Genomic DNA, 23,725 nt, shown 5'->3' with positions numbered 1-23,725 from the left:
ACACCCTCGTTGAGCACAGCCAGAAGAAAATGTAGCATATGGTTAAAGCAAATCTGTCATGTGCTTATCATATCAGTTGGAGCTGATGCTTGTTTGGACTTGATTAGACCAAAATGAAGTTTTCTTTCTCTGACATAGTTTGTAAAATGATGTCTTGAAATACTAATGGTAAGCAGGTCTTTGTCTAGCGTGTGCTGAAAGCTTTATCTCACTCGTGATAGTTACTAATAGAATATTGTAGTCTGTCTGACAGCTGCTCAACACATTTCATTTATATCTGCGTCTCGGCTCCTGGGAGGTCTGGAAGCTTGTCATATCTCACTTTAGTGGGCCGTATTTTAGCAGTTTTAGTGGAAGGCTAGAGTTTCATGTTTTAGAAATGATTTTACCAATGAAGATTGCCACTATTTGAACTAGTGACTGCTATTAATAGACATCCAATAAGACATTTGCAATGAGCTTTTTCTGCAAAAAATTGTACTGTACATGCTATGCATGTATGTATGTATGTATGTATTTATTTATTTATTTATTTAAAATCATACCTGATGTATTTGTATTTATTTTTCATTATTTTATATACAAATATATGTTTAGTATGGCATATGGTTTAATATATCAAGCAAGAATTGTAGTTATTAGTTATTTATGTATTTAAATCATATGAAACATTTATAAATGTGATGTGTTTATTTATTTCTCATTATTTAATATGCAAATTAATATTAATAAGTTAAATATATTTTATTATATAAAAATTATAACAAATAAATATTTGTATTTTTTATAATATTATAAATATTCGTTATTTTAATGTTATTTTAAATGATTACAATGTTTTATTTTTATTTATTAATTTGAATAAATTTGATGTATTTTTATTTTTTGTAATTATTTTTTATTATGTAATATAAAAAGTGTATGTAAATAAAGTAAATGCATATAAAGTTTAGTATATCAGTTAAATGTAATTTAATATGTCAACATTATAAAAAAAAATGTGACATGTAATAATCATAAAATGTTATACATTTATTTATAAATAAGAAATTATTCCAATAATTTATTTTTCTTTATTTAATATAAAAATGTATGTAAATAAATAAAATGGATGTACAGTATATAATTTAGATATATTTTAATATGTCAGCATTATAAAAATAAATAAATATTTGCAATTGTGATTTATCTAATAAATGTTATAAATTTAATTTATTTATAAATTATTTAAAATTATTACAATTTGTTTTTCTTTATTTAATATAAACATTTATGCAAATAAAATGTATGTATAGTATATAATTTACATATATCAAAATCAGGAATGTATGACTAAATAAATATTTATAATTGATTTAAGTGTAATTAATGATCATATAAAACTCTGTATAAATTTGTTTTATAAATTTATATTTACATAAATGTATTTTATGTTTGTATCTTTCCTATGTAAATAAATAATAAATATATATAAAGTATATTGAAATATATCATTGAATGAATTATTGAATCAATATTATTTTATTTGCTTTGCTTTATCTATATTTTATTTATTTATTTATTTTTTTTATTTTGATAATACATTTGTATATTGAACCAAAAAACTAAACAAAGCTAAACTTTAAACTAAAATATAAAATAAAATAAAATAAAATAATAAAATGAATATAACGAATATATAAATAATAAATGTATATAAAGTTTAGTATGTCATTTAAATATATCAATAAATACAAAAAATTAATAAGTGAATGAATTTTATTTTACTTATTTTACTGTGTTTTTATTTTGACTATACATGTGTATATTAAACCAAGAAAAAAATGAATAAAATAAAATAAATATAAAAATAAATAAATAAATAAATGTATGTAAAGTTTAGTATGTCATTTAAATATATCAATAAATAAAAAAGAATGAATAAATATAATTATACGACTTATTTTACTTGATCTATATTTTATTTGTATTTTTTTTTTGATAATACATTTGTATATTGAACCAAGAAAAAAAGTCTAATTCATATAAAGTTTTAGATGATTTACATATGTTTGAATATAACTTAATGAAATGTATTTTCTTTTAAACAATTTTGTAAAACAATTTGTCAACATTTTGTTTAAATATATCTTAAATATATACAGTATGTGGCTCATTACATACATAGTTTTAATAGCTTGCACAATCCCTCCTTTAAAGTAATTATTGTGTATTTTTTATGCGTTTTTGTGTGTACACGTCTCTTTTGTACACGTTAGTATGAATGAAAAATGAGAATGGGCTGCATTCTCAGCAGTAACCTGACAAAAGGAATAAAAGCCATCTCAAGCTCCGGCCCGGGGAGATGGATTAAAATTGGATTAAACCAGCACCTTGACTATGAAATCCATCACGTTCCCTCATGCAAGTAGGAGGCTTATGGAAGTTTGTGCGAGCATAAAGCAGAAAGGAGCGATGAGGAGCTGACATGGGCTGAAAAGTGAAGAGATGTTGCTCTTTTTAACCTACTCTTTTTTGTGCAGTTTACACCTGTTGCATATGTATATAACCTGGATTTGACGTGGATTTAAAATAAATAAATGAATAAAGTAATAAACAGTAATATTGTGAAAAAAATAAATAGTGCTCTACAATTTAAAAAAGTAGCCTACTGAACCATACTTTGTAAATGAATAAAAATATTAATTATATATTCATCATTACAGTTAGTTCGTTGTTCATTAATGTTAACAAAAGCAACTGAAATTTTTTAAATATATCAGTAAATGCTGAAATGAACACACTCTAACAAGGAACAATGTTACAAATGGACTCATATTGTAAAGTGTTACCATTATAGCGATGCAGAAAACGTGGACGGAATTGCGGAATCCAGTCATAAAAACGGAATGTACTGAATAACGCGGAATGTCACGGAATTTGTCAAAGTTTGAAGGAATGAATCAAAAGTAGATCATTACACAAATTCCACTTTGTTTGCAAAAAAAAGTTTGCTTAATTTTCAATAATTAAAAGATTAATGAAATGAATGTTTTATGCCCTCATTTGATAACCAGAACATTTTAAATACACAACACAGAATTTCTAAATAAAAAAAAAACTTTAATAAGGCTATTTTAAGAATAAATTTGAATAAATTAAGTATGCACTCAAATAATTGGACATGCTAAAACACAGAATTTGATAACAATAAAACAAATAAAAAAAAGTAAAACATTTCTTAGGGCTCTAAATGTGTCATTTTTGTTAAAACGTTTATTAAATTGATGTGAAATTGTATAAGTTTCATGATTTTAATTAATTAGACATGCTCTTTGATTAATAAAAGTTAATTTACCATTAAAAAGAAAAAAATGGAATCCAGAAAAATTAAAATGGAAAAAACAGAATTTGGAAAAAAATAAAACGGGAATTTGGAAAAAAATAAAACAGATTTCATAGGGCCCTACCATTGCATCAACAATCAAGCTAAAGATGGCCATCTTTAAATATCTACACAAAGGCCACAGAATTGAAATTACATACATATGGATATTGTATACTTCTATTCTAGAACGTTTGTGGTTATCTAAACAAAATATAAAAATAGGTTAGTCACACAACGGGCAAAAGTGCAGCGCCGCGTCTTGAAGAACTCGCAGCTATCCGGTATCACACACACTGGACGTTTCACGTTCAATTCAAGCGGCGGTCTACAGGACTTTATTTGATCACCAAATGGGCAAAAGTATACTGCTGTCCTTTGTCCACTAATGCAGCATCTAGTCAACAAATTCATCGCTTAGTAATGACATGAAAACATGCACTACAGTATAATGTACACACCGTTTTGTTGTCAATGTTTTAAATCCGCCATTGAAGTGTCCCGTTCTGTGCAGCGCGCAGTGTCACGTGTCTAAAGAAGCGCCCAGTGCTGTCAGTGATTTCCGCCACTATCTATCGGCATGGATTTTTGCTGATAACCGATAGTACCGCCAATCAACTATTCGGCAAAACCGATACATCGGTTGACCTCTAGTTACAACACAGGCTATGGTCACTCACGGAAATAACAGTGCTTGATCGATTTTGCTTTCTGTTAACTGGATTCCTCTGAAGCTGTAAGAATGGCAGAGCATCCTGTCCCTTCATGACAGCTTTCCAGGCTTTGTGTTTGTTCCAGACTGTGCAAGGTGACACCGCTGTGCCTCTACTAAAGCCTCAGTACATTTCACAAAAAAAAAAAACATGGCAACATGTGCAGCTGTTAGCTGGATCCTCAAATCTCAAGCACATTTGGGATATGTGGAGCGATTAAATGATAGCTGTAATTGCTGATTTTACAGTTCAGCAGTTTGTCAAAGTTTCAGAAGATGCAACAATGAGCAAATCTGAATACATTTCTCTTCAAGACAATGACAGTTTTAGCCTTATATTTTAATCAGTTTTGACAGGACGATTTACATTTTCTGAAATAAATGTGTTTCTTGCCATAATAGTATAAAGTGTTCTGTGTGGTTGCCAGAGTGTAACTAATTGCTTGCTAGAAACTTCTAAAAGGTTGCCATGTTGTTTGAGGTCATTGTCAGGGTGTTGCTATGCAGTTATTTGGGTGCATTATTATTGTATTTATAGCATTTATTAATATTTTAAATTGGCTAAATTAGTATATTTAAAGTAGTATGTTTTCAGTGGTTGCCAGGTTGTTCTGTGTGGCTGCCAAGGTGTTAATATGCATTTGCTAGGGTGTATTATTATAGTATTTATTTTATCAATATTTTAAATATTTTAAATGTCATTTTTATTATTTTAGTTCTAATTAACTTTATTTCTGTTTAAGTAATTTTAGTTCAAATTTGTCAAGACAACGTTTAGGACTTTCAAGTTTAATTTATGGAAACCTTTTTTCATTTTCTTTTCTTTTTCTTTTTTAAAATTTTTGTGCTAGGAATATTATTTCGGTATTATTCATATGTTATTATAGTGTTTATTAATGTATTAAATTACTGTGTATTTTTATACCATCATTTTTATTTATTTCAGTTGTATTAGTTTTGCTATGTGCTTTAGTCATTTTTATTAATTTATTTTGTTTTATTTACATTTATATCAGTTTAACTAATTTTAGTTTAGCAATTATTTTATTTATTTTTAGTAAATTTTGTTTCTTTTCAGAATTTTTTTGAGACAACTTTTCTGATTCTCGTTTTTTTTTTTTTTTTTTTTTTTTTTTTGTTAACGTTTTTCAGTTTAATTTATGAAATCCTTTTTCTTTATTTATTTTAAGTATTGTATTATTTATATGTTATTATAGTGTTTATTATTTTTTTTAATTACTGTATATTTTCATATTGTTATTTCTATTTTCATTTTAGTTTTACTCATTTTGCTATGTGCTTTTGTCATTTTATTTAACATATATTTATTTCAATTTAAGTAATTTTATCGTTTTTAGTACATTTGTAAACAACTTTTTGGATTTTCATTCAAGTTTTTTCTTTTTTAAGTTGAAGTTTTTCAGTTTAATTTATAAAAACTTTCTTTCTTTCTTTTTTGTTCTTCTTCTATTTTTTTTTTTTTTTTTTTTGGCCAGAAGTATTATTTTTGTATTATTTATGTAATTATAGCGTTTATTAAGGCTTTAATTTACTGTATATTTTTATATAATCATTTCCATTTTCATTTTAGTCTAGTCATTTTGTTATGTGCTTTTGTTGTTTTTATTCATTTTTATTTTTTAATTTATATTTATTTCAGTTTTAGTACTTGTAGTACCTGAATTCTTTTATTTCAGTTAGTTGTCAACACATTTCCAATTTTCTTGTTGTTTTCTCATTTTTCAACCTAATATTTATACAGTATTTTATTTGAGCTTTATTTCAATGACTAAAAACAATTTTAATAGTTTTAGTTTTAGTTAACAACACTGGTTGCTAGCAGGGTTTTGCATCATTTAGAATTGAATTGAGAATGAAAATAAATTCCAATTAATTTTATTTGAATTTGAATTTGGCCCGAGCAGACAGAATTCGGAATTTAAATTCAAGGATGTTAAAAATGAAGTAAACTGAAATTCAAGGACTTTCATTTAGCTCATTCAACAAATAAGAAAACATAAATAGATAGATAGAATAGAAGGAAGAGCAGCAAAAAGTATCTCAGTCTCTAGGTCAATCAAACTCTTCAATATTTAATGGGGGTTCACTAACAAATGCGGCACTAATGATAGACGCCTGATCCAGGGTTTGTGTCCGAATGCATTGTTATGGATCCTCACCGCAGTCAGCCGGCCCTGAATCATTTATGGCCCTTCATGAACTCATAGTGAGATGTCTTTTTACAGTCCAATTGAAGCTGGCGGTGAGACGGCTGACCCCGAGCCGACCCCTGGCAGATATCTCTGCCTTCTGCACATTCCTGCAGGGCTCCAGTCGCCATGGGCTGTCACTGAGCCAAATCAGTCAGGCCTTGACAGCTGCTGTCCGATGACTTCATTATGTTCCTATCTGGCTCGCGTTCGCCGTGACACGTCTATTGACACCCACCTCCTTTTTTTGCCCACCCACCACAATCGATAGCAGTGATAAGGCAGATGGAGGCGATGACAAATGGACTTTGAGAGGGAGATGATATGGACGCATCCAGATGTCCGCCCACTCCCCCGTTACCTCCGAACACGTCTCCAGATGTCAGCCTGCGCTGTCGCATGGATGCGCAGCATTACTTTGGGAGTGACTGCAGCACCTGAATGCCATCCGAACGGTCATGCGTGTTTCGCTGTCACAGACGTGCAATGATTGCATCATGCGCTATTCACGTCAGGACCGCTCGCGAAGGGCTGAGAAACACCCTCGGGTGACTTAATGCATTAAAAGAAAGTAAATGAATGTGGGTAAATACGTGGCCAGCATTCAAACAAACCGAGCAAGAAACTTTAGACTGAGATAATAATAAATCATTAAATATCATATGATTAAAAGCAAATAAAATTGTTTTGAAAATATTATATGTATTAAAAAATATATTAACCCTAAAGCAACCTTTGAAACATTTAAAACTCATTAATTAATAGTGACAAAATATATTAAAACTAAAGAAAATTTGTACCTGAGTTATATTATTGTATTCATATTATATATTTTTCTTTCCCATCAGTTTTCTTAATAATATTAAAATAATTCAGGTTCTCAAAGTGTTTTTTTGTTCTTTTTTTATGTATTTATTTATAATTATTTATTTATTTTAGAAAAAAAAAAAAACATAAAGTATATTAAAACTAAATTAAAATTGTACCTGAGTTATATTATTGTATTATATTATTGTTTTCATATTATATACTTTTCTTTCCCATCAGTTTTCTTAATATTAAAATAATTCAGGGTCTCAAAGTGTCTTTTTTTCTTTTTTTCAATGTATTTATTTATTAGAAAAAAAAAAAAAAACTAAGAAAAAAGACTACATATATTAAAACTAAAGTATATTAAAACTAAATTAAAATTGTACCCACATTGTAATATTGTATTCAAATTATATACTTTTCTTTCCCATCATGTTTCTTAGTAATATTAAAATAATTCAGGCTCTCATAGTCTTTTTTCTTATTTATTTATTTATTTTTAGAAAAAAAAAAACCCTTAGGAAAAAAGACTAAATATATTAAAACTGAAGTATATTAATATTAAATTAAAATGGCACCCTCATTGTAATGCATTGCAATATTGTATTCATATTATACAATTTTCTTTCCTATCGTTTTTCTTAATAATATTAAAATAATTAAATTCAGGTCTCAAGGTGTCTTTTTTTTTTTTTTTTTTTTTTTTTTTTTTTTTTTTTAGTTTGAATGAGGTAACATTTTATCTTAGTTTTTACATATTATAATTAAATATAATAAATACATATTAAAAATATAAACAAATAATAAGTGTATAAACATTTCATAATGAAAGGTAAAAGTAAATTAATTAAATGGTGGGAATAAATAAATAAATAAATAAACAAATGAACAAACAAACAGTGCAAAAAGTTAAAAACTATGTTTATATAATTATATATGCAAGGCACAATGTATGTACTATTGTAATTAATAATAATAAATGAGTTATTATAAATAAATTAATTAATAAAATTAATAGTGTAAAAAATTAAAATCTATGTATATATAATTATATATGCATGGTATGAATTGTGTAATATTCTAATTAATAATAATAAATTATATATTATAAATATATAGAAATTAATTAATTAATTGAGTAAAAAATTTAAATATATATGTTTATATAATTATATTTGAAAGCTTAAATTATGTAATATTCTAATGAAAATAAATAAAATTTATAATGTAAAAAGTTATTAATTATATTAATATTATATTAGTAGTAGTTATATTAATATGCAATATTCTAATTAATAATACTAAATGTTTTGAATATTAAAATAATGTTTTAAATGTTAAAAATGTTATTTGTTAGTATAATAATATAATGTTCATATTTATTATAAATAAATAAATTAAATGAAGAGTGTAAAATGTTAAAATCTATTTATATATAATTATACATGCAAGGCATGAATTATGTAATATTCCAATTAATTATATATAATTATATATATATATATATATATATATATATATATAGGTATTTTACATGTATTTTGAATTTTTTTTTTTTTTTTTTTTTGAGAATTAGTGTATATATGGTAAAATATATGGTATCATTTCTAAACACATGTCCACGTCTGCGAGGTTCTGATAGTTTTGATAGTTTAATTTTGGTTCTCAGTAGCTTTTGGAGTAATTACACTGAAAAACCGTCTACTTATCTACCTGGAACAGCTTCATCTTATTCAGAAGAGCAGGGTGTCCTTTTTCTCTCTCTTCTCCCTTCTGTCTGCTCAGGACCACAGGCGCTTGAATAAATACTGATATTTCATCACCTCTGAAGTAGTGAAGGAAAAGCAAAGGTCTTGAGTAAATATTTTGTAGGGTCCAAAAGGTTGGTAGATATTTGGTGTCAAGAAAAAGTGTTTGTACAAGAGCATTATATCAGTGGCCAGTGCAGACGTCTGCTCAGAGGAAAACTTTATTGCTCTTTCATAGCTCAGGAGACTTACTGGAGTTCATTATTTAAAGGAATAGGTCACCCAAAAATAGAAATTTGCTAAAGTTTACTCAGGCCATTCGAGATTTAAATGAGCTTGTTTGTTCATAGGATCAGATTTGTAGAAATGCAGCATTACATTGCTTGTTCACCAACGGATCCTCTGCAGTGAATGGGTGCTGTCAGAATGAGAGTCCAAACAGCTGATAAAAACATCACAATAATCCACACCACTCCAGTCCATCAATTAACATCTTGTGAAGCGAATAGCTGCATGTTTGTAAGAACTGTAATAAAACAGGGATATATTGTTAACCCACACGGCTCTGGACGCAATTAACAGACACATTCTATAAAGGTTATCGCTGTCAGATACTGTATTCCCATCAGCAGGCTGGGAATTCAATTCAAATCAAGATTTCCAAGATGAAGCATCTGCCTTGATGTTGCATGATTGTCAGTGCAAATACCAGCCCAGCATGGTCAGTTGTTCTGTGTTGCTTTTGTCAAACTAGATTCAAAGGATTTTTTCATCCCAGCTGCTAATCTGAAATTGGATCGCCAAGAACTGAGACAAGACCTCTCTTTCCCAGTTTAGTTTTTTTTTCAGCTGCGTTCATGGCTTTTCACTTATTCACTTATTCTAATTCCTGTCAGGACACTTTTAACCCTAGGTTAAGCATCGTTTGACACTGGTCATTTTTAAGAGGGTCTGAACTGCTTTTATGAACTTGGTTATAAAGCATAATTGTAGAGCTTTTGTGGTGATAGAAACTTTTGTTTCACGTTTTACATATATTTATTGATTTTTCCCAAACTTTTGGATGGTACTATTTAAAGAAGTGTATAAGAAATGTCTCTTGAGCAACAAATCAGCATATTTATATGTGGTAAAAAAACCTTATTGGATCAGAATACTATGGAAGCTTGTTTATATCTCGCAAATCTGACTTTTTTTTCTCACAAATGCGAGTTTATATCTCACAGTTCTTTTTTTCTCACGATTCTGACTTTTTTTCACAGAATTGCGTGATATAGACTCACAGTTGAGAGAAAGTCAGAATTGTAAGATAAAACCTTGCAATTCTGACTTTTCTCGCAAATGCAAGTTTGTAATTCTGCCTTTTTTTGTTATAATTGCGTGATATAAACTCACTGTTGAGAGAAATAAAGCCAGAATTGTGAGATGACAACTCGCATTTTTGACTTTTTTCTTGCAAATGCGAGTTTATATCTCACAGTTATGACTTTTTTCTCAAAATTGTGAGATATAAACTCACAATTGGGAGTTGTAAAGTCAGAATTGCAATTTGAGAATAAAAGTCAGAATTTTGAGTTTATGTGTTCTGACTTTTATTTCTCAGAATTGTGACTTTTTCTTGCAAATGCAAGTTTATATCTTGCAATTCTGACTTTTTTCTCAAAATTGTGCAATACTGAGGAAATATAAATATATAATCTCACAAGTGTGTGTTTATATCTCACAGTTCTTTTTTTCTTCACAATTCTGACTTTATTCTCACAAATGTGAGTTTATATCTAGCAATTCTGCCTTTTTTTTTTCAAATTACGTGACTTTTTTCTCAAAATTGTGAGATATAAACTCGCAGTTGGGAGTTATAAAGTCAGAATTGCAATTCTGAGAAAAAAAGTTAGAATTGTGAGTTTATATTCACAATTCTGACTTTTTTTCTTACAAATGTGAATGAATGAGTTTATGTCTCACAGTTCTTTTTTTCTCACAATTGTGTAATATAAACTTGCATTTGAGAAAAATAAAGCCAGAATTGTGAGATGAATACTCGCATTTCAAAATACAAGTTTCAAATACAAGTTCATATCTTACAATTCTGGCTTTATTTTTTTTATTACTTTTTTTTATCAAAATTGTTAGATATTAACTTGCAGTTGGGAGTTATGAAAAAAGTCTGAATTGTGAGTTTATATGTCGCGGTTCTGACTTTTATTTCTCAGAATTGACTATTTCTCGCAAATACAAGTTTATATCTCGCAATTCTGACTTTTTTCTCAAAATTGTAAGATAAACTTGCAATTTGCAAATTAAACTTGCAAACTTCATAAAGTCAGAATTGCGTGATATAAACTCGCAAGTAAAATAAATTGCAAGTTCATGTCTTAATTGCGAGTTTATACCCCACAATTTTGAGAAAAAAGTCAGATTTGTGAGATGTAAACTCGCAATTGCTAGAAAAAAAGGCAGAATTATGAGATAAAAAGTCACAATTGCCTTTAAAACAAAATTATTCAGTGGCGGAAACAGGCTTCCATAGAATACACAACTACTTATGAAACCACGAACATTTTATGCCAGCATAATTTAAAAAGAAATTGTCATCATTTACCCACCTTCATGTCATTTCAAACCTGCATGGCTTGTATGAGTTCCTTCTGTAAATCTCATCAAAAAGCTATTTTGGTGTTTTGCACCCCATTTTTTACCCTCATTTTATGGACAAAAAAGAACGCACACAAACACACACACTCTTTAAAATGTCTTCCTTGTCAAATGGCATGAGGTTGAGTGAAGTATTGTATATGAGTATTTTTCTTTTTTGGATGAACTTTACCTTTAACCAGCTGAACCGTCACACTTTTCTGTTAGTGTTATTTGCACATTATTTTGGGAAACTGCTTATTTGTACCGAAGAAGTGGGAACAAATGCTGTTTTTGTGCGTATTTTTGGTGACATCTTCCATGAATGACTCTTGGGATGTATTTCAGAATCGCTTTAATTCTCTCTAATGACTGCATGTATGTTTGCAGCTGTTTGTTTGTTTGGTGCCACACTCATTTCAGGAACAACGATACGGATTATAAATGGATGTATTCAGGAGAACGATTTCCCCTGGTTCTGAACTGACGGGTTTGGCAAGTCCTATAAAAATAAACCAAGATTAAAAATGAGATACTTCAATATTTTGTTCAAACAAAGATGCTAAATAGTGAGTTAATGAGGGGCCCTGTATGAATAAAGGAAATTGGACCTAGGAACAGCTATATGACGTATTAAATTAAATTAAATTAAATTAAATTAAATTAATGTTAATTATGTTTCAAATATTCATTATAATTCTTATAATTCAGTCATTTATTAATTTAAATTTAAAGTAATGTTTATTTGCAGTTACATTTTCAGAAAATGTTCTGATTACCCATCATTAGGAATCTGGGTTACTAAAACATATATATATATATATATATATATATATATATTAAAATTAAATTACTAACATATATTTAAAATATAGGTTAATTTAAATAAGAATAATTTAATTAATTATAATTGTATTTCTTATATATTCTGTAATATTGTGTTAATATAGTTAATTTGTTTTATTAATTTAATTTGAAATAATGTGTTTATATCTTCTGTAAAGATGTCATGAAACAGTGAATAATTGAATTATATGATATAATGTATAATATAATTATAATATTATTAATTATATTAATTAATAATTAAGCTTATAGTCCAATAATATTTCCTGATTACCCCAATGAACTAAATGAATAGATGGATTTTGGATGAATAAAACATTAATTAATTTATTAAATTAAATTATTAAAATATAACTAAGCATATTCAAAATAATTAATTTATATATATATATATAAAAATATTATTAATTTGTAATTTTTATAATGTGCTTCAATAAAGCTGTCATTGAGCTGTATCAGTTAATTGAATAAAAGTTTCTGGTTTCCCATGATCTGAGAAGCCATGATCTGCATTAAAAAAGAATAATACCTTTTATATCGATATGGAGATTATGTAGATTAGCTCAATTTACATAAAAAGTGTCTCAATTAGATGAAAAATATCTGAGCGGAAGGATTTTCATTGTGGCTCATTGTACGGTCACTTTGATTAATTTCAATCATTTTCTCTGATTGATCGTCTAATATGTGATGTAGCTAAAACAAAACGCAGACTTTTATCGGACAGAACTAAACGAATTACTTGCAGCCCTGGAGCCAACCTGAAAAGTGTTAGATTTTAACAGACTCTCTAATCTAATCATTAGTGCAAGGACAAATTAAATTTAAGCGCTAAAGACTCAAAGTGGGAGGCCGGTTACGGTGTTCGCTCGAATCCAACATTTTAATTACCGCAACGGGCTTTTTGTAGTTTCCCCACGGGAAGCGCGGGCCGAGGTGAGGCCAGGGAAGCGAGGAAATCTGCTGCTTTGGAAGATGTACTTGTGAGAAGAGGCCAAGTTCACGGTGGCCGAGCTCAAGGCTCCTCTGAGGTCAGCGTTTTCCCTTTCAATTAGGCCGGCCGTGTCCGTAATGTATTCAGAGGAGGCCATCTACTCAAGGCCGGTGGGAGCTGAATGCTAGAGTACTGTGTTTGCTGTGACGGCCTTAAACTTCTGCTTTCCAACCACTGTTTCTAAGTCAACCCTTTTGCCCTTGTTAGCAATCAAGAGATTTAGTAGAACACTTTCACTGAGAAATAAGAAATACTACTGTACATCTTTACATTTTCTGCAGAAAACATGAGTGTTGCTTGCCTTATACAATATATATTATTCAAGGCTTTAGGTTTGATTTTGGCATTGTTGGGGATATAACAGCATAGTGTCCCTACTAAATAAACACCCTTGAAAATCATAACAAGCAATGTCAGACTTTGTAAACTATAGTTTTTTTTCCTTAACTGTCAAGAGATTAAACAACAGATTAATTTCGCAAAAAGCTTATAGACATAATTGTAATAAAGTCAGACAATGAAGTGAGTTTCTGTTTTTGAAAGAAAAAAGAAAAAGAAATTTGTGAACCTGCTCCAAAGTTCCGATCTGAATCAAATGATTCGCGAACCATCATTCAGTTCGCAAAATGATTTGCGATCCACGCTCTAAAGTCCCGATCTGAACCATATGATTCCCAATCCACGCAGTTTTGATCTGAATCAAAAGCTTTGCGATCTGCGCTTCGATATCCCAATCTGAATCAAATGATTCATGATCCGCACTCCAAAGTTCCAGTCTGAATCAAGTGACTCGCGAACCACGCTCTGAAGTTTTGATCTGAATATTGATTTGTGAACTATCACTTCATATCAGGACGTGGATCGCAAATCATGCAATTTGCGAAATGATTCGCGAATCCTTACTGAAGTTACCATCTGAATCAAATGATTCGCGAACCTGCTCTGAAGTTCCGCTTTAAACCAAATGATTCCCGATCCGTGCTCGGAAGTCCCAATCTGAATAATGATTCGCGAACCATCTTTTCACATCAGGACTTGGAGCGTGGACTGTGAATCATTTAATTCGCAAAATGATTTGCAATACGCGCTCTGATGTCTCAGCCTAAACCAAATGATTCCCGATTCACGCTTGGAAGTCCCAATCTGAATAATGATTCACGAACCATCTTTTCACATCAGGACTTGGAGAGTGAATTGCGAATCATTTAATTTGTGAAATAATTTGTGATCCACGCTCCAATGCCCCAATCTGAATCAAGTGATTCGTAATCCACACTACAAAGTTCCGATCTGAATAATGTTTCGCAAACCCTTACCGAAGTTACAGTCTGAATCAAATGGTTTGCGAACCCGCTCTGAAGTTCCGCTTTAAATCAAATGATTCCCGGTTTGCGCTTAGAAGTCCCAATCTGAATCAAATGATTCGTAATCCATACTCCAAAGTCCCAATCTGAATAATGATTCGCAAACCATCATTTCAGATCAGGACTCGGAGCTTGAATCACAAATCTTTCAGTTCGCAAAATGATTCGTGAGCCCTTACCGAAGTTACGATCTGAATCAAATGATTTGCGAACCCACTCTAAAGTTCCACTTCAAATCAAATGATTCCCGACCCGCGCTCAGAAGTCCCAATCTGAATAATGATTCACGAACCCTTAGCGAAGTTACGACCTGAATCAAATGATTCGCAAACCCGCTCTGATGTCTCAATCTGAATCAAATGATTCGTGATCTGCTCTCCAAAGTCCTGATCTGAATAATGATTTGCGAGCCATCATTTCAGATCAGGACTCGGAGTGTGGATTGCGAGTCACTCAATTTGCAAAATCTGATGTTCCAGTCTGAATCAAATTTTTTGTGATCCACACTCTGAAGTTCCAATCTGAATCAAATGACTCATGATCCACGTTCCAAAGTCTTGATCTGAATAATGATTCGTGAACCATCATTTCAGATCCGGACTTAGAGTGCGGATCGCGAGTCATTCAATTTGCAAAATGATTCACGATCCATGCTCTGAAGTTCAGCTCTAAATCAAATGATTCTCAATTCGCAATCTGTGCTCCGAGTCCTGAATCATTATTCAGATCGAGACTTCTAAGCGCGATCGCTCCAATGTCCCAATCTGAATCAAATAATTTGTGATCTGTGCTCTGTGCTCTGAAATTCCCATCTGAATCAAATGATTCGCGAAGATCCAAATAATAATTCGCAAACATGATTATTATTCATTTTCATTAAATGTGTTTTCTGTTTTGCGGTAACTTATTTTATATCAGTTTTAGTTGCACTTCAGCTTAAACTTCTTTTATTAGTTGGTTGTCAAGGTTGTCGTTTTAGTTTACATTTTATTAATTTTTTTAATCTAGTTTGTTGCTAAGGCATTATATTTAATATTCATGTTTTCTTTTATTTCACCTTTATTTGAGTTAACAAAACCACTTTTAATATTAGTTTTGTGATGCCTACACCACTTGTAGTATCAGTTCAATTTCCCGGCTTTGTTTTCATGTACGCCTGTTGTTTATCTCGCCGTGCATCATGTAAGAGTGTGAAATAATATCCATAGAGAGGAAAATAGATGTGAGATTAGCCTTCAAGAGTATCAGGCTAATAACAGAACATCCCGAGGCTCTCCACAGGCCACAAAACCATCATTTTTCCATAACAACATAATGCTACATGATGCTGTTTTGCTGCTACAACGGCTAAAGCCACAAGTGCACAGATACAAACGTGAAACCTTTTATCCAAAGCAAAATGCACTGCAGCAGCGTTGTTTTAGTATTGCTTATACAGTATAATAATTATTGTTATTTTTAATTAGCTTGTTTTTAAATATATATATTCGTTTTTGTAGTTGCTAATTTTTTCCTGTATTTTCAGTTTTTCAGTTTAATTTTTGTTTTTAATGATGTTAATTTCATTTTTATTTCAATTTTAGTTATTTTAGTAATTCAGCTTGAACTTTTTATTTTTAATTATTTATTTTTTGTATTTTATTTTATTTTTATATTTTATTTAAGTTGGTTCTCGAGACATTGGCTAATTGACCATTTTATTTATTTATTTTTTTAAATAAAATTATTTATATTTTATTTGATTTCTGCATTATTTTCATTTTGATATTTATTTATTTATTTATTTATTTATTTATTTATTTATTTATTTATTTATTTATTTATTTATTTATTTTAGCACAATGCCTTACATTGTAAAAAGATATCTGTAAAATTTATGATAAACAAACCAACAACTTTGGTTGCCAGAAAAACTGAACATATAAAAAAAAAAAAAAAGGTAGCAACATTAAAAATATAAAATATTTTATTTAATTTACAGTAAAAAAAAATAAAATAAATAAATAAATAAATAAATAGGAGTCTTTTACTGTATGTGAAGTGTCTAATTGTCTATATTATAGTTTTTCACCATATTAATTAAATTAATGTTTACCAATTAACAAATTATTGCATTGCTACAGTCTTTTACTGATAAAATTATTACTTTTTTTATACTGTACACTATCAGTCAAAAGTTTTTGAACAGTAAGATTTTTAATGTTTTTTAAAAAAGTCTCTTCTGCTCACCAAGCCTGCATTTATTTATTATGCATTGATCTAAAGTACAGCAAAACAGTACAATTTTAAAATATTTTTACTATTTAAAATAACTGCTTTCTATTTAATTGTATTTTAAAATGTAATTTATTCCTGTGATTTCAAAGCTGAATTTTTAGCATCATTACTCCAATCACATGATCCTTTAGAAATGATTCTAATATTCTGATTTGCTTTTATTATTATTATTATTATTATTATTATTATTATGTTTTTGCTATACTTTGAATCAAATAAATGCAGTTTGGTGAGCAGAAGAGACTTCTTTAAGAAACATAAAAAATCTTACTGTTCAAAAACTTTTGACTGATAGTGTATAAATTAAATTTACCATAAATGTGCTTTAAATTACTAGCTATTAACATTTAGTTTACCTGTTGAACTTATCAGAAACCTAACAATAGAAGATGTCAGTTTACGCTAATGCCGACTTTAGCATATTGTTGTGTACATTATAATACAGTGACATTCATTATCCACAGTTGTTCCACTCCTGGGCTTCATCAGCTGTCCACTGTGATTATCTGGCAGCCCTCGGCTTTTAATTACCAGTGAATATTCAGCGCTCGCTCGCGGTGTGCGGCGTCCGTAGAGCCCGGTGTGAGCGCTGAGCTCCTGAGATGAAAGCGGCGCTGTGTGGCGGCACGTAGCGGCTCTTCCTCGCGAGGCTGAACCCCAGTCAGACTGGAGGTCTTTCATAGCGCCGCTAGCCTTCAACTCCCCGCTTTACTATTTCATGAGCAGGACGAAAGAGACGAGCTAATTACCCACAGACAGCGCTATCAAAATAAAGCCTTCACAGAGGACAGCCGTCCGTCCGTACGCTCTCCTTACGCTGCTTTATCTGCGGTGGGGAGAGAGACAGGGGACTGAGCTCTGTTGTTCTTGACCGTCTACCTGAAAGTCACTCAGTGTTCACACTGATGAAAGTTGTATAGCATATTTCAGCAGTGTTTCTAGTCTTGAGGAACCCAGATTTCTATTATTTATCATCTGTGTTGGGGAAGCTGCTTTATGAAGGAGATCCAGGATTCATTTCAGGAGAGACAGAGTTTCGCTGCTGTTTTTGGACTCTGTGTATTGTGTGTGGCACAGTATTTCCTTTTTTTATTTCAAGCAGAACAGGGACGAAATATTTAGTTACACACTGCTGTTTTTAGCTCTGTTGTTTTTTTTGTTTTGTTTTGTTTTTTTCGTATTTTTGTATTTTCTGTGTAGTATTACATTTTCTACTGTTTATATTTTTAACAAGTTCTTATTTGGTTTATTTTTTAAATTTTTTATTTCAAGCAGGGACACAACTGCCATATATGCATTATTTTGCATATTTGTATTTTTTTTATATTTAGTTAAATGCTTCTGTTTTTGACCCTGTATATTCTGAATATTAATATATTTTCTTTTTTTTTTTATTTAGTGTGAATGTAATTTGAAGTTTAATGTTGTTATATAATGGAGATTTTATTAAAATATAAGATTTATTCAAATATAAAGTTAAATGCTACTGTTTTGATTGTATATTCTGTATTTAATTTATTTTATTGTTTTATTTCAGACAAGGACATAAACCATATATATTTTGCATCATTTTCTTCCCCATGTTGATATTCTGTATATTCTTTATAGTACTATATTTTTTTTGCTTTATTAATTTTTTAAGCAAGGTCAAACCACAGTTTATATTTATCTTTTTTTTCCCCAAAAAATATTTATATATATATATATATATATATATATATATATATATATATAGCTGTTTTTGACTTTTTACATTCTATGTAGTACTATAATGTATTATTTTATTTTTTCACTTCCATTTAGCTGTTTTGTGACTCTGTATGTTCTATATAGTACAATAATTTATTATTTTATTTTTCATTATTTTTTTCAAGCAGGGTCAAACCACCATTTATATTTTTCTTTTCTTCTCTTTTCTTTTCTTTTCTTTTCTTTTCTTTTCTTTTCTTTTCTTTTCTTTTCTTTTCTTTTCTTTTCTTTTCTTTTCTTTTCTTTTCTTTTCTTTTCTTTTTACCAAAAAATATTTAGTTATGTGCTGCTGTTTTCAACTCTATAGATTCTGTATTTTATTTATTTATTTATTTATTTGTTTATTGTTTTATTTTGTCTTTTCTTTTGTATATTCACTTTTTTCATGTTTTTTGTTTTCAAAAATATTTATATTTTGCATCATTTTTCTTTTATTTTCTTTTCTTTTTTACCAAAAATATTTAGTTCTGTTTTTGATATGCTCTGTATATTCTGAACTTTATTTTATTTTTTTATTTTTTTTCGCATCATTGTCTTTTTTTTTTTTTTTTTTTTTTACTTTCTTTTTTTTTGTTTGTTTTTTTTTTTTCCAAAAAATATTTAGTTACATGCTGTTTTAGACTCTGTTTTAGACTCTTGTATAGTACTATTATTTGTTATTTTATTTTTCATTATTTTTTTCAAGCAGGGTCAGCAACTTTTTCATATTTTTTTTTCCAGAATATTTTGTTACATTTTGTTTTTCTGTTGTAAATTTAGTAGTATATGGTCTTATCTTTACAGTATCTAGTGTAACTGTATTTGCAAGTTTAATTCTTTCACCCTAACAGAAATGTATTTATTCCATAACCTATATTGTTGTTGCTCTCTTAAATAGCTTCATTATAGTTAGTTTCAAATAAGCACTACTTGCGCTACAAGCCAGCATGATTATGCTAATAAATTAAAATAGTACAATAGCAAATACCAGTCTACAATGTCAAGCAACATAACAAACAGATAAAATAATTGGAACTGAGCACCGGAATGCTTGCACGTTCAAGTTAAAAATGGTTATATGTTACACTCTTATGTTAAAAATAAGGTGATTTTGTAAATCGCTCAGGCTACTGAAACTAGTTAAATTAGTTGCAACTTCTTTTAGCTAGTTATTTTGCAATATTGTTCACCTGTTTATTGGGTTTGGTGTTTCGTAAACAATATGAAAGTCACTGGATGGTTTCATTCACATTGATCAGCATTTCCAATACTTTTTTTTTTTGGCTTCAGGCTCATGATATGAATCTTTAAGTTCATTTGCAACTCATATTAAAATATTTATTCATGCCTGATTATTTGCATTGCATAAGAAACTGCTTAAACCGCACAAAACCACCCATGAATAACGAGGGATTCTGAGCGTTATTAAGGAAATGCGGGCCACATTCATCATGATATTAATCTTATGCACCGCAATGCATATGTAAACGCTTTAAAGAAACTCACATGCACATTGCTGTGAAAGTGATACGCTGTTGAAATAATAATGGACTGATTTATAAGAGTCCTCATACTGCAAATATGTAAATCCACAAATAAGATCTCTGTCGCATTAAAGAGGATTGCAACAGCACATTTTAAGCGTGTAGTCTCCTCTAATTAAAGGTTCACTTTTTTCTTGCCTTCTGTTTTTTCACTGGCTTTATTTTATTTTATTTTATTTTATTTTATTTTATTTTATTTTATTTTATTTTATTTTTTTAATTTTATTTTATTTTATTTTTTTTATTTTATTTTATTTTATTTTATTTTATTTTATTTTATTTTATTTTATTTATTATTTTATGGAGTGACAGATAGATGTTACAACTGCAACTGGTTCAAGTTTATTTCAATTAATGTTTATTTTATTTCAGGTAATGATTTCCAATTATGTATTTATTAATAAAATAATACATTATTAAATGTAATATATAATATAATATTGACACATTTTTTTAATATTAATATTATTTATAATATAGTAAGCCTGTTTAATATTTCAATAAAGTATTAAATACAAAATTTTTACAAGACTAAATCTATTTATTATTAAAATAATAAAGTATTAGTATAATATAATAATGTTTTTTTTTTTTCTAGCTGTGGTAAAAAAAAAAAAATCAGTCAATAATATTACTATTTAATGTTTAATCTTAAAATAATTTTTTGATGTAATATTTTTAGCTGTGGTGCTGTAAGGAGGATGATTTATAGACACATTTTTTTTTAAATATCAATATTATATTTATATTATAATATTATATTATTATTATATTATATATTATTTTATTTTTATATTTTATAATATATATTTTATTTTATTATATTTATAATAATATATTTCTTAATCCAAATAATAAAGTATTGCATATGTTGTAAAGAGGATGGTTTTAGAGACACATTTTTAAATTATATCAGTAATATTATTATTATAATAATATCAATATTATTATGAAAATGAACTATTAATTTATATATATATGTATATATATATATATATATATATATACATAGATTTTTTTTTTTAAGTGGATTTATTTATTTTATTTTATAATATATCTAACTGTATATTTATTAATCAAAATAATAAAGTATAGAATATAATATTTTGATGCAAGATTTTGAGCTGTGGTGCACACATTTTTAAAATATCAATAATATTAATATTTAATATGTTTAATATTAAGACAATAAAGTATTAAATTTAAATATTTATTTAAATTTAAATTTTAATATTTTGATATTTATAAATATATATTATGTTTATATTAAACTTTGTTTTTTGTTTTATTTTTAATTTAAAATGTATTATTTTATTTTTATATTTAATATGTATTTTTTATTTTATAATATTTGTACTGATATATATCCATTAATCAAAATATTAAAGTTTTGCATATGTTGTAAAAAGAATAATTTTAGACATATTTTTTAAAAAGTCTTTTTTCATTTATTATAGTTTATTTTAGTTTCTTTTAGTAATTATTTTAGTACTTCAACTTAAACCAAACGGAAATGGGAATGTTACAATGCCAACTAGTTTCAGTTTATTTATTTATTTATTTATTTTTATCTATTATTTCAGTTTATGTTTATATTATTTCAAGCATTTTTTAAAGGTTTTATTTTTAGTTAGCAACAATAACCCTGATTCTCTTTCTGTCCTTGCCAGTGGGATGCAATCAACGAAATGGACGAGTATTTCAGCCCCATCCACACGTACCAGGTGTGCAACGTTATGAGCCCGAGCCAGAACAACTGGCTCCGGACCAACTGGATCCAGCGAGACGGGGCGCGGCGGATCTACATCGAGATGAAGTTCACGCTGCGCGATTGCAACAGCATGCCAGGCGTGCTCGGCACCTGCAAGGAGACCTTTAACCTCTACTACTACGAGACCGACCGTGACGTGGGCACCACCATCTGGGAGAGCCAGTTCTCCAAGATCGACACCATCGCGGCCGACGAGAGCTTCACTAACGTGGATCTGGGCGTGAGGAGACTCAAGCTCAACACTGAGATCCGTGGCGTCGGGCCGCTCAGCAAACGCGGCTTCTACTTGGCCTTCCAGGATATTGGAGCCTGCATCGCTGTCGTGTCCGTCCGCGTGTACTACAAACGCTGCACGGGAATGGCTCGCAACCTGGCCGTCTTCACGGACGTGGTCACGGGGGCCGACTCGTCGTCTCTGGTGGAGGTCAGAGGTCAGTGTGTGGATCACGCCGAGGAGAGAGACACTCCTAAGATGTACTGCAGCGCTGAGGGCGAGTGGCTCGTTCCTATTGGACGATGTGTGTGCAGCGCCGGCTTTGAGGAGCACAGAGACAACTGCATTGGTGAGTGACAGATCTTTTCACCATCTTTGAGCACCTTTGAATATTTCAGATTGATGGATATTTTACATTTCCCAGTCCAGTCAGTGATATTTTGGTTACTAGATGCGGCTCAAGTCTCTTAAGCTTAAAGGAGAAGTCCGCTTCCAGAACAACAATTTACAAATAATTTACTCACCCCCTTGTCATCCAAGATGTTCATGTTCGTTTATTTTGAACGAATCTTTAATGTGACTCGGGAAGAACGAGTCATCTCGGGGAGTGATTCGTTCAGTCGCGCATGCGCAACATCCTGTTAGGTTCTGTACTGGAATTAGTTCACCTGTTTCGAGTCTTCAGGTTTTTCGAGTCGTTCGTTCATCTAATGGGGCTGTCACGTGACGCTGATTTTGCTAAAATTAATGAAATGACTCGAAAAAAGATTTGTTCATTTTGCTGAATGAGACTCAAAGGTCCGAGTCGGTAAAATGATGTTTTTTTTGCAGTGGTGCTGTTAAGAAGATGACACACATTTTAAAATGTTAACAATTTTAATATTTCTGATGATATATATATTATTAAAATAAAGTATTAAATATAATATATAATATAATACATTTTATGTAATATTTTTAGCTGTGGTGCTGTAAAAATTATGAATTTAGAGATACTTTTTTAAAATATCAAAATTATTATTATTATATTAACATTACTATATGTAATATAATAATGTTTAATATTAAAATAAAGTTTTAAATACAGTATTTTACAGGGTTTTTTAGATACATTTTAATATATTAATCATATTAATATTTCTAAATAATGTATTAAATATAATATATTAATTATAATAGTTTGTTGATGTCATATTTCTAATGGTGGTGCTGTAAAGAGGATGATTTTAGAGACACACGTTTTAATATCAATATTATTATTATTATTATTATTATTATATTAATATTATTATATATAATAATATTACTATTATTATGTATAATATAATAATATGTTTATTATTAAAATTAACTGGTAAATACAATATTTTGCTATCTTTTTTATTTTTTTTATTTTATTGTTTTGATGTTTATTGTTGTTGGTTTTTGTTTTATTTTTTAATTTAAAATGTGTTTATTTTTTTAAGTTTTATATTTAATAATGTAGTTTTTTTTATTTTTCAATCAAAA

At 29.1% G+C, this 23,725-nt stretch overlaps 1 protein-coding gene across 4 annotated transcripts in view; it reads left to right on the top strand.

Moving 5' to 3' along the window:
- The window catches only part of epha8 (eph receptor A8), a 109,674-nt gene that overhangs the window by 43,022 nt on the left and 42,927 nt on the right, over positions 1–23,725 (top strand). For all 4 annotated transcript variants that reach the window (XM_051122892.1, XM_051122891.1, XM_051122893.1 and 1 more), the window contains exon 3: positions 21,902–22,565. In XM_051122892.1, the coding sequence (XP_050978849.1) occupies positions 21,902–22,565 (664 nt within the window). The remainder of the gene's footprint in view (positions 1–21,901; positions 22,566–23,725) is intronic.

Source organism: Labeo rohita, chromosome 11 (genome assembly GCF_022985175.1).
Source record: "Labeo rohita strain BAU-BD-2019 chromosome 11, IGBB_LRoh.1.0, whole genome shotgun sequence".
NCBI lineage: Eukaryota > Metazoa > Chordata > Actinopteri > Cypriniformes > Cyprinidae > Labeo > Labeo rohita.
The sequence above is the reverse complement of the archived record's forward strand: the minus strand, read 5'-3'. Positions and strand labels throughout refer to the sequence as shown.